Genomic DNA, 12,430 nt, shown 5'->3' with positions numbered 1-12,430 from the left:
TTTAGGTTTGTTTTTGATAATGAACAAATCTTGATAATTTTATTACCTACTCTTCCACTGAATTATCTTGTATAAATGGCAATTACTTAAGTTAGGCTAATAGTTTGGATGAACATACATGAAGTGTTGTTCATTTTCCCTCTTATGTCAGATTTATTACATGTGAGAATTATTATACCCATTCTTATGGAATGCATACGTTCCCTGCAGTCGTTCCAACAGACGAGCCAGCGTCTCAAACTCGGTCAGCTGAGGAAGACCATACCCAGAAGGAGAGGAGGAAAAGAGAAGCCGAAGGTCCTTCTCATCACCCTGTGGCTGCTGTTATCGTGTACCGGACACTGGGGCAGCTTCTGCCTGAGCGCTATGACCCTGATCGACGCAGCCTCAGGTGTTTATATTTACACCTTATTTCAGTGGAATTTTAAAGAATAACTGAGTGATTCTTAAGTAAAAAAAATTTGGAATCTCTTGCCTGTCAATCATGTTGTCTTACATTAGAAAGCTCTTTCTTTTGAATGCAGGTGTTCTACCTTAGGCATTATCAATGACAGTGTTGACACTGACATCCTTATCATCAGTATCATTGCCAATTCTATATAAAACATATGTCTAAAAACTAGCAAAATGCAATTACAGAACAACGTGAGTAAAGTCATGAGTTGTATGAATGAATGAAATTCACTGACCTACCAGAATCACTCCTTATCTCAGCATAAAACTTTTAGCACAGTTAGATTAGTTGCCTAATTACAACATGCCTTTCACATAATATACAGGCTTCAGTGACAGTTTGTTATCACGAGGAGAGCAAATCCAAATATTTAGGACAGCTGGTATGCTACGGCTGTTCCTACTGATCCTGCACACTGTTTGGCCTGAAGCCAGAGACTGAGCAAGTCTATTTCAGGATTCAGCATTACTCTCTTTCTCTGCAGGCTTCCCAATCGGCCCATCATCAACACGCCTATTGTCAGCGCTACAGTGCACAATGAAGGCCAACCCCTGTCCATGCCACTGGAGCAGCCCATCACACTCGATTACATTCTAATGGAGACAGAGGAAAGGTCCAAGCCTGTGTGTGTGTTTTGGAATCACTCCATTGCGTGAGTTTCTTTCAAGATTCATTCAGCCTATGCACTCAAATCCATACACTCATATTTGTTCATGCATTGGTGCAGTTCTTTCAGTTTTCTCAAGATGGTGCTATTATACTGACACTCTGATCACCAAAATTGCTAAAATATACTTTCTTGGTGCAGTTTTGTAACCTTAAGTAAACATTTTTTTATACTTGAGACAAAGCAGTGTCTTTCTCTGATAATATAGATACTGTATATTAATCTGTTCTGGTATGATATATGTGTGTGTGTGTGTGTGTGTGTGTGTGTGTGTGTGTGTGTGTGTGTGTGTCCAGGATTGGAGACACGGGAGGTTGGTCCGCTAAGGGCTGTGAGCTCACCCTCAGAAACAAAACCCACATCAGTTGCCAGTGCAACCATATGACCAGCTTTGCTGTACTCATGGACATGTCCAAAAGAGAGGTAGGGCTCTCTTTATAAGCTAGCGTATTGTTGCCTACGAAAACCTACAAAATACTACAAGCAGCTACTACAGGTTGTTCTCTAGAAGCGCTTCATTCATTGTGAAATTGTTAGCAGTGTTTCTGTATAAATAAAAGTGGATATATACGGTTTAAAACCTTTAGCCAGACTTCTCAAATTTTATCTAAGCAGCTATAACTAAGTACAGTAAATCAGTATCTCAAAATATTAATTATTAAAAAATATTTAAGACTGAATGCACAGAAGAAAATGTTTTGGATCTGGAATCAACAGTGCCTTGAATGTACTTCCAATTTTTTCAGCACGGAGATGTGTTGCCACTGAAGATAGTCACATATACTACAGTTTCTGCCTCTTTGCTGGCTTTGTTGATCACCTTCATATTACTGGCGATCCTGCGAAAGCTCCGCTCCAACCTGCACAGCATCCACAAGAACCTCGTGGCGGCGCTCTTCTTCTCCGAGCTTGTCTTTCTCATTGGCATTAACCAGACGGACAACCCGGTGAGGCCCTTTCTCATTCCTCGGTTTAAACTAAAGAGAAACTGCTGACGTGTCACAAATGAGATTGCAGAATATGAAAACTGTGGACGTGTATTTATAAAAATGAATTTTTAATGTGGAAAAAACTTCCATTACGTGGTAGCCATTTTTGCCAGGGAATAAAATCACATAACAATGTATAATATCTGACAACAAAGTGGACATGTATGCATGCTTTGCTTAAAGGCGCATTTTTAGAGCCATGTTTCTTGCGGTCAAACCTAAACAATTCCATCCCATAAGTTGTTAATTAGGAGCTGCATCCAGTGAGGGGTTGGGCCAAGCTGATAGCTGTTGACAAATAGCTGGGAATAACCTGTGAGGGGGAAAAGGGTCTGTTTGGACTGTAGTGATTCACCACTGAATGGAGAGCGAGAGAGCCATTTCATTGGTGGAGATGCAATCCCTGTAATTATATATTTTTAAACACATACACATTGCTCATGCTGTTCATACCTGGAAGGCAGGCTAGATTAAAGTATTCAAGGCAATAGTGTTTGAGATGTTGGCCTCAGGCAGTGGCGGTCTGTAAATTGGTGGGAGCTTAAAAACCATGAAAAGGTTTAGAAATACCACAGGCATCTCTTTTGTTCGATAGATTATGTCATAGATACCAACTAATTCTTTGTACAGTAAAGCGCTGTTTTTCATTTGTCTCATAGTACCCCTCTATATGAGTTTTTACCTCTATTATTCTATTTTTTCTATTTTGTTCTGGTATGTGTCTGTCTTTGTGTTTTGAGTAGAGAGACAGTACAAAGAGGAGTCTGCAGTTGTAGAGTCAGTATTAAGGAGCACTCTCTGATGTCTACCTGTGAGCTTTAGCATGAAGACAAGCAGGGACTGGTGTCTACTTGTACAGTTGCTTATAATTTGTTGTTTGCTGTCCAAATAAATATGACGGCTTTGTGAAATTCCCCAGGTGATGAGGCAGGTGAACTACCTCCAACAGTCTTACTAACTGCACCTAAAAAGACCTCGACACTGACAATCTCTTTTCCTTTCTCTCTTCGTGCTGTGTACAGTTTGTGTGTACCGTGATTGCAATCCTGCTGCACTTTTTCTACATGTGCACATTCGCCTGGATGTTTGTGGAAGGCCTGCACATTTACCGCATGCTCACAGAGATGCGCAACATCAACTACGGCCACATGCGATTTTACTACGCCATTGGGTGGGGCATCCCTGCTATTATCACAGGTTAGTCACACAAAGGCATGCACACACACATATCCATTTGAGCCAGCATGTTTACCAAACACCAGTTGAAGGGTTTTAGAAGGATGGTGTTCATCCCTCTAGAGAAAGAAAGCGAAAAGGCCCTGGACCGTACTAAGATATTATAATGTGTTTTCCTTTAATTGGTTGCCAGTCTGTGCATTAATTTAGCTATTCGTTACGTATATTATGACAGAAAAACCCCCCATTTACGTAAGTACATTGTAGTTGAACAAATTGTTAAGGCAAATGTAGGTACAAGACAAGTAAATAAACAGGTGTACATCTATAAACATACATACACAAACAGACATGTAAAACACTAAGCGCAAACCACAATGAAGTCATGCTGGAACGTGTCTCTTTACTATAATCCCTGTGGGAAAGGAGATTGTCTCTTTCTCTTCTCTCTCTCTTTCTCTCTCTCGCTTTATCATCCTCTCTAATTTCCAGTCTTCATTCCCTCTCCAACCTCAGAATTTCTCTCTCTGTCTAGTTAGAACACCTCTTCTGAGGTGTTGGATCCATCAGGGTGTCACTTACCCCTCTGGCACCCACTCAAAACCAGAGCAAAAAAACAACTCTATCACATGCATGAGGCCAGGCATGCTCTTCTTCAGCTCATATTCTGGTCCTGGTACATTTGAAACCCCAGTGCAACGCGTGTATAACGAGCTGTGTGTGTGTTTGCAGGTCTAGCTGTTGGGTTAGATCCACAGGGCTACGGTAATCCAGATTTTTGTTGGCTCTCGGTCCACGACACCCTGATCTGGAGCTTCGCCGGGCCCATTGCCGTCGTTGTGCTGGTCAGTGCATTGCAGTATAAAACATACACCCAGGGAAATATTCTGAATTACATTTTTGTTCAATGAAAATACAACATGTTGACTAACTAAATGGTGAAGATTCTTAGCAATGCATTCTGCAATCTTCAGCCATTTCTATAACATGATCAAATATAATGTTATGCTTTGTTTTTATATTTTGGAAGTCTCATTGATTCTTGATGCCTGTGCCACAGGTGAACATTGTAATCTTTATAATGGCAGCCAAGGCATCATGCGGACGCAGACGCAGAAGTTTCGAGAAGTCTGGAGCCATGTGAGTTACTTTATACACACAGAGAGACTTTGAGTACCGGTAAAACTCAATACAGTGGTATTCAGACTTATTAAATATGAAAATCTACAACTATAACAACAGTATCTCACAAAAGTGAGTACACCCATCACATTACAGCAACCATGTAAGTATCTTCTCAAGGGACAATACTATAGAAATGAAACTCGGATATATTTTAGAGTAGTCAAGTGTATAGTATAGATTTACTGTCTTCTGAAAAGAACTCAAAATGCAGCCATTATAGTCTAAATATCTGGCAACAAAAGTGAGTACACCCTAAGTAAGTGTTGGACACATGGCGCCATCAAAATCACCAAATTTTAACTGCTCTTAGACAAGAAACACAAACATGTATGGTCCTGTCAAGCAGACAAAAACATGAACATGATGAGTAGGAAATGTGGCTAAATGACATACAGCTGTTATCATTTAGGGTGTACTCACATTTGTTGCCAGTTATTTTGACAATAATGGCTGTATGTTGAGTTATTTTCAGAGGACAGTAAACCTATACAGCTATACAAGCTGCACATTGACTAAAATATATCCAAGTTTCATTCTATAGTATTGTCCATTTAGAAGATATACTAAAATGTAGGGGTGTACTCACTTTTGTGAGATACTGTATATTAATATCATCTATATCTATATAGGACCAGCTGTTTAACACTCACAGGGAGGATTTATATTAAACTATATAATTCCTCAGTGTTAAACAGCTGGTCCGATATAGATATAAACATAGATATAGATACAATATAGCTCAATATAGCTTTTCAATGCAATGATTGTGACGTGTGCAGTAACTTATATAATTGTATAATTGTAGTCTGCCATCTGTTCACTGCTGCTACACATTCCTATAGTACATGTCACTAAGATTGGATATTCATTGATTGTACAGAATCTACACTTAATAGATATCTTAAGTATATTTTGTAAAATACTTATATTACTTTTTGTTTTACTATATTTTTACTTCAATTTTGAATTACTTCAACTGTGAGCAACTGCAACCTAACAATCTCCCTGTGGGATCAATAAAATATTCTGTTTCAATTTCTGATAAAAGTGCATTTGTGTTTGTGTGTGTGTGTGTGTGTGTGTGTGTGTGTTCAGTCCTGCATTGCGGATGGCCTTCCTGCTCTTACTGCTCATCAGTGCTACCTGGCTGTTGGGACTCATGGCTGTTAATAGTGATGTGATGCTCTTTCACTACCTGTTTGCTGTTTTCAGCTGCTTACAGGTGAACTGACTGTACTAAAGCCCCAAAAAAATGCTATACCCCAAAACAGTATTTTGGGTTCTGCTTTTTAATAAGTGGAAATTACAAATTCACTTTAGAAATATTTTACATTTATTTCTAAGAGTTAATAATGATGAATATGGACACTATAATAATGCATGTACTGTGTATACTGAGTTCACAAGCATGTACTAAATTCATGTTTGCTACTTAAAATGAACAAAATTTACTTTTTAAGACTGATAAGTGCACATATCAAATGCATATAGATGCAGAAAATATATTTATGAAAAAAATATTTTGAACAAATTTCAGATTTTTTTTTTTTTTACTTTTACAGGTTCCTCTAAACGTGTCAGTAGTTTTCTAGATATTGTATAATCACTAACTTGATATCTTTCATCTAAGATATAGTTACTCTATGCATTCAAATGACACATTTTAATATAACATTTATGGGGATTTCTTGTGTTTCTGCAGGGAATTTTGATTTTCCTTTTCCACTGTGTGCTAAGTAAAGAAGTCAGGAAGAATCTGAAGCTGGTGTTCACAGGGAAGAAGCCAGTGCCAGATGAGTCAACTACGACACGTGCTTCCCTGCTGACTGTAAGTGAAGGAAGGTGATACGTAGCAGAACTGAAACCTGACAGTCACACACACTGTGGCTTCTCAACATTACTGTGTCACAATGCCTGTGTCATTACTGCTTGGGTACAGAAAGGTGCCATGTATTTGAATGTACACCTGAACTAAAAAGTCAGGATTCATATAGTGAATACTTCCTAGGCATTTTTTATATATATATATAAACTTGGAAGCTAGGGGTCAGAGCATAGGGTCAGCCATGGTACAGTGCTTTTGGAGCACAGAGGGTTAAGGGCCTTGCTCAAGGGCCCAAATGTGGCATCTTGGTGATACCATGGCTTGAACCGATCCATAACCTTCGCCTTAACCACTGAGCTTCCACTTCCCTATATGCTATATTCTAAAGCAAAAATATGTACTGGTAAATATAATATGGACCATTGGTACATTGTGATACCACTTGTCTGTGATTCATTCAAGGAAAAGGTGAACCATTATTGTTTCTGGTTGTGTACCATCTCCAAGCACACTAAGAATTTGACTGGGCAGTTTAAAAAAACAATTAGAAATCCTGTTTGCATTTTAGCACAGTGTGTGCATGCCAACGGGTGTGTTTTATATTCAAATACATGGCAACTTCATCTCTATAAATGCATACTGGGAAACTACATTGTTTTGCAAGCCAAAGCATGTAAATTGTTTGCTAAATGCTGCTTTGGAAGGAGATACAATCCTGAGTATAAAATAAAATGTCTTAATTAGTGATTGTGTTTATTACAAGGCAGATTTAGATTGATGTGAACTGCTCTACCTTTATAAGGCTAAATAACATTTAAGGGCCTCCTAAAAGTCGGCTAATGACAGTTGAGCACTTGAAACATTACATTTTAATTCTAGCTGCTAATTAGGAGGCCTATTATACAGCCTAGTGTATCAGTCTTTGAAACTGGTGCTGAAATAAAAAAAAAGTTATAATTGTTATTCACAGTGTTCTGCTTTACAGGATGGTGGCATTTTTATAATTTGTATGTGTCCTGATTGGAAGCAAGACAGTCACCTACTCTTGCCCAAAGCGTTATATATTAGCTAATAATAACCTTGTTTTCCTCATTCCCAGCGCTCTCTAAACTGCAACAACACATACACAGAAGACGGCACAATCTTCCGTTCAGCTATTGGAGAGTCCACCGTGTCCCTGGACAGCACCATCAGGTCAGCCAAGAGCCACAGCGGCTTCCTCGCTTACCCTTTCAGGTAACCGCCTGCTACGTGCATGGCCTTGCCACACCTTTTCTGTCTTTTTCTTCCACTCACTATCTCTCTCTTTCTCTGTAATTTTTTTCCGGTCTCATTCCATTCCTTTTTTCACATAAATGTCTAACCTAACCATTTAAACCTAATATGATCTTATGTAAAACAATTTGCACTCTCTGTTGGCTCAAGCGCATGGCACTGGCTCAGCTCTACAACTCTGCAGTTTTACACTTGCATGCTTCAACATAACTACAGTATACATATCTGGTTTTATACCATTAATTATGCAAAATTCACATTTCGGTGAAGTATTTTTCAGAACAGAAATCATCTTTATCTCTATATATACAGTTATCTGATCCGCAAATAAGTTGTGTGTGGCAGAGTGGGAAGTGTTTGGCAATTTTTGAGTCCATCCAGAACAGACTCAGAATTGTAGCTTAAGTGCCTCCAGCTAACATATCAGACATCAGGTGTCTGACCTGCAGTGCTTCGTGTGATCTTTACAGCTAAAACCCTACAATTACAATTGATGCACAATTCACTGCATCCACTGCACAGCATAATCTCCAGGACCTGAGTGCTGCTTTACATTATAGTTAGCTGCTTGTTAGAAGAGTTCAAAATGTTATGCAGAATTAATTAATATGCCTATAGACGGATGGAGCGATTGATAAATGAATGCCTAAATGTATGGATGGATAGATAAACTGAAGTTCACATAGGATCACAAGGAAGACGCTCCCTCCTTGCTCATAGTTTACTGTATTTCTTTATCTTATTTACCCCATTTCTCTCTCTCTCTTTCTCTCTCTCTCTCTCTCTCTCACACACACACACAAACACAGAGATGACCAGAAGCCCAGTGTCTCCTCAGGAACAGCTAAAGCTGGACACACAGACATCGATGGATCGCTGTTCCATCGCAACGGCACTAAGGCTGACGGTACAATTCATTTTTTATTTTATTTATTTAATTTTGTTTTATGCCCGTGTTTGAATATTAGTGCTTTTGAAACCCAGTTAGTAAAAATGAACAGGCATTTTGCAGCAGTTCCAGTTGAATGGTTGTGTTTTATGGTGTTTGTGTCAGACTCGGATTCAGACAGCGAGCTTTCTGCTGATGAGCACAGCAGCTCCTACGCCTCATCGCACTCGTCCGATAGTGATGATGATGATGATGAAGTCCACATGAAGCCGAAGTGGAACAATGAGCGACAGCCGTTACACAGCACTCCAAAAGGTGGTGTGGTTGTGCATATAAAATAGGTTAGACATGGAAGATAAGTGCTTTTTTTTATCAAGTGTTGTGACTGTTTATATCTTCCTCTTTTTTACAACACAGTAGACTCAGTGTCTAATCACATGAAGCCATACTGGCCTGCTGAGGCCACAACAGCAAGTGACAGTGAGGAGGCAGCAGGGGCAGAGAGACTGAGGGTGGAGACTAAAGTGAATGTAGAGCTCCACCAGGAGAACAAGCTGAACCACATAGGAGAACCACCACAGGATAAGGACTCCTCCAGCAAAGATGGAGGAACACCCAACCAGACAAACAGCAACCACCAGCCAGAACAGCGGAAAGGTGAGGAAAAAAATTACATTGTTTATTGCAAATAAAATCCTTGGTGTCTGTTATCTGATGCAAATCTAACACCAAGCATTATTAGAGAACATACTCATATTTAGGTAAAGGCTGCTTTTATGTAATGGTACTTAATGCTATATATACAGTACAAGTAGATGAGCCACTATATAGATAGATATGTGGATGGATAGAAGAATGGATAAATGGAAATATGGAAAGATGGATTGATGTGAGGATATATAGGTGTCATGTAAATGGAATGGATGAGATGCTATAGGGATGGCTGGAAAAATAGATAGATTGAGGAGGCTGCACAGATCATATTTAGATTGAGACTGATGTGAGGCTACATAGGGGTGCATTTTGGGTCCTATATGTGTGAGTGGATGGATGGATGGATGGATGGATGGATGGATGGATGGATGGATGGATGGATCAGAGGCTACATAGATTACATGTAAATGGGATTGACAGAATGTTAAATGAAAGAATGAACTGTTAAATAGACAGATTGATACAAGGGTACACAGGGTCTTTGTAGATTGGGCAAAATGGGATGCTGGCTGGCTGGCTGGCTGGCTGGCTGGCTGGCTGGCTGGATGGCTGGATGGATGGATGGATGGATGGATGGATGGATGGATAGATAAAAGATAGGATGCATGGATGGATGGTTCTAAGGCTACATAGATTGCATGAATAGTTAAATAGACAGATTGATACAAGCCTACACAAGGTCGATATGGATGGATGGATGGATGTTTAATATATGAATAGGTATGGATAAATTGGATCTAGTTAGACAGAAGAATAATGTATAGATAAGTGAATGTTATCTAATAATGCAAAAAAGCATATTTAAAAGAGTACTGTTTTAACAATATTTTTTATACATTCCTTTTTGTCCACAGGAATTCTGAAGAACAAGATCACATATCCTCCACCGCTCACAGACAAGAACATGAAGAACAAACTGAGAGAGAAACTTTCAGACTACAACCCTCGTACCATCTCATCACACACACCGTCTGTGACTTCCGAAGGAGTAAACAGTCACAACGTTCTCATCAAACCTCCTCACCGTGTCCTGCCCCCCAGAGAGCAGCAGAACGGAATGGTTCTGAACATCAACGGAGGCAACCAGTCAGACTCGGAGTAAGTAGCCATTTTACAACTAACAATATGACTTAACACAATCTTTTATGTTGTGAAAAAACATAAAAGTCCATTAAAAAAAAAAGAACAAAAAATGTTTGAATTTCTGTCTAGCATGCAGTTTAGTTGATTGAATGCAGGTTATTCCTTTCTTCACTTGCACTGCTGCATGGACTTTTATCCCAACTGCCTTTAGTCCTGCCTGAAAACCCATCTAACCAGCATGTTATCACTTGCTCCATCTATTATGTCTCTTTCTTCCTTTATTTTCCATCCCTCTCTTTCCCCTTTTTTCCATCACAGAGGCAGTAACGAAACCTCAATCTGACCCAGCAGGAAGCCAGAGGAGTCTCTCTCTGCGTAAGGGCAGCTGTCCCCATAATATAGAAGAGAGGTGGAGAAAAGGATGAACGGTGTAATTGATAAACATTTCATGGACCTCCTGGCCTCTCCTTCATGACCTCTTTGACTACACTCCAGTGGAGAACAGTATTAATGCAGACTTTTGGCCTGCATGGGACAGAAAGATAAATGAAAAAAAGGAACTGTATGAGACTGTGCTTGAGGGGGATACGCCCTGTGCCAAACTGCTGCAACAAGTGGAAACTACATCACTAGAATGCCGAGCTGTGTGTTACAAGTGAGCTGCAGAACGTGATAAAGGATGATATCACTAGTACTTATAAAAAATGAACTGAATGAATGGGGGAAAAAAACTTCACTTGAGTCACATGGGGCCTGTGTGGGACATTTAATTGATGCAAATATGAACTGAATTTTTCACCAAGTGCCCAAGTCCATATGTCTGTCCTCCGAGAGGAGTTTTTTTTTGTTGTTCATTTTGTTTTTTGTAATTATGTAGATACTGGTGAAATGAATTATTTTGTATATGGACTGTTTCTTGTGAATTTTCAGGCACATTTTTATAATTTTTTAAGATAAATTTCTTTCGATGCTGTGCAAAATCACAAAGTTGTGATTTATACTCAGTTCAAGTTAACAAAGTTAACGTTTGGGCCACTCCAGTGCCTTAGAGTACACAAGATTACTCGCTTGATTTAGCCATCCACTGGTGCACACTTCCCTGAAAACAGACGCAAGATATGATATTTTTTTATAAAAGAGTAAATTATGAAATGTGAAGAGTTAGCTCTGTGATTTCTTCAAAACGAAAAATGAATGTGTTTGCCACGATTTTATGAAATCTTTTTAATTAACATGAGAGGACTGCAATATTCGAAAACACCGTGCTCTTAGTGCTGTCATTCTGTTTCTCTTTCTGTCATAACCACTGCAGTGTTTGAAGCAGTTAAAATTGTTGTTTGTGTTTTCGTACTTTTCCATAAGACACTGGAAATTTTGTAAAATATGTATATTTATTTTGTATGGTTTCGAGACACTGGACAATAATTGCAGCTATAAAATTAAAACATATTTGGAATTTTCTATTTCCTTTAATATTTTCATGTCGTGACCAGGTGTCAGTGTAAAGAAATATGAATCAAAAATGTTATATTTCATATTCTCATACATAGTCGAAACCATTTTTCTAAACATATTTACATATATGTTTATTAATTGGGATGATCTAAAAAAAAAACAGGTCTTCAATGCTGGGAATTCATTTAAAATTGATGTTGCCACTGCTCCGGTTTTATCACATCCTCTTAAGAAACAGCTGCGAAAAAAGTTTGATTTAGTGCTGAACATGCCACAGGTAGGTGGTGTTGCATCAGAAAATATAACAGCTAAACATGTTTGAAATACAAGCCATGCAAAATCGATCCACCACGGAACATGTATTGGTTATGGCTTTTTACAACTGGAATTTAAATCATGTTGCAGCACAGTACATCAGATAATTTATAAAATATAGAAAATAATGTACAATCTAGTGGCCTTTACAATTACAATTGCAAACATCAATTAATTAAATTAAATTAATTAATGAATTTATAACACCAATTAGCCAGAACAATACAAGCATACTATCCATTGGTATAAACAATAGAACAGTGATTAAATATTTGTTACCCACACTAATAACTGACCACTCAGAACAGGGGTTGGGCCGGTGAGGTGTGTGGGGGGATTAAACGGTAAGTCCCTGAAAAACACAGACACATTTAAAAGCACACACACACACAGACTCAAATAA

General features: G+C 38.7%; 1 protein-coding gene across 6 annotated transcripts in view; it reads left to right on the top strand.

Annotated features, from left to right (window-relative positions):
- celsr1a (cadherin EGF LAG seven-pass G-type receptor 1a) overlaps positions 1-11,718 on the top strand; it is a 75,606-nt gene extending 63,888 nt beyond the window's left edge. For 2 of the 6 annotated variants that reach the window (XM_046873201.1, XM_046873195.1), the window contains 15 exons: positions 211-391; positions 939-1,106; positions 1,418-1,544; positions 1,868-2,068; positions 3,133-3,307; positions 4,019-4,131; positions 4,347-4,426; positions 5,567-5,693; positions 6,174-6,299; positions 7,396-7,532; positions 8,381-8,478; positions 8,626-8,775; positions 8,878-9,117; positions 10,029-10,272; positions 10,606-11,718. In XM_046873201.1, coding sequence (XP_046729157.1) covers positions 211-391; positions 939-1,106; positions 1,418-1,544; positions 1,868-2,068; positions 3,133-3,307; positions 4,019-4,131; positions 4,347-4,426; positions 5,567-5,693; positions 6,174-6,299; positions 7,396-7,532; positions 8,381-8,478; positions 8,626-8,775; positions 8,878-9,117; positions 10,029-10,272; positions 10,606-10,636 — 2,198 coding nt within the window. In that variant the 3' untranslated portion in view covers positions 10,637-11,718. Of the gene's footprint in view, positions 1-210; positions 392-938; positions 1,107-1,417; positions 1,545-1,867; positions 2,069-3,132; positions 3,308-4,018; positions 4,132-4,346; positions 4,427-5,566; positions 5,694-6,173; positions 6,300-7,395; positions 7,533-8,380; positions 8,479-8,625; positions 8,776-8,877; positions 9,118-10,028; positions 10,273-10,575 lie in introns of all 6 variants that reach the window. The other 4 variants (XM_046873198.1, XM_046873200.1, XM_046873196.1 and 1 more) reach the window with 4 other exon arrangements.
- The last annotated feature ends 712 nt before the right edge of the window (positions 11,719-12,430 follow it).

Source organism: Silurus meridionalis, chromosome 18, assembly GCF_014805685.1.
Source record: "Silurus meridionalis isolate SWU-2019-XX chromosome 18, ASM1480568v1, whole genome shotgun sequence".
NCBI lineage: Eukaryota > Metazoa > Chordata > Actinopteri > Siluriformes > Siluridae > Silurus > Silurus meridionalis.
The sequence above is the reverse complement of the archived record's forward strand: the minus strand, read 5'-3'. Positions and strand labels throughout refer to the sequence as shown.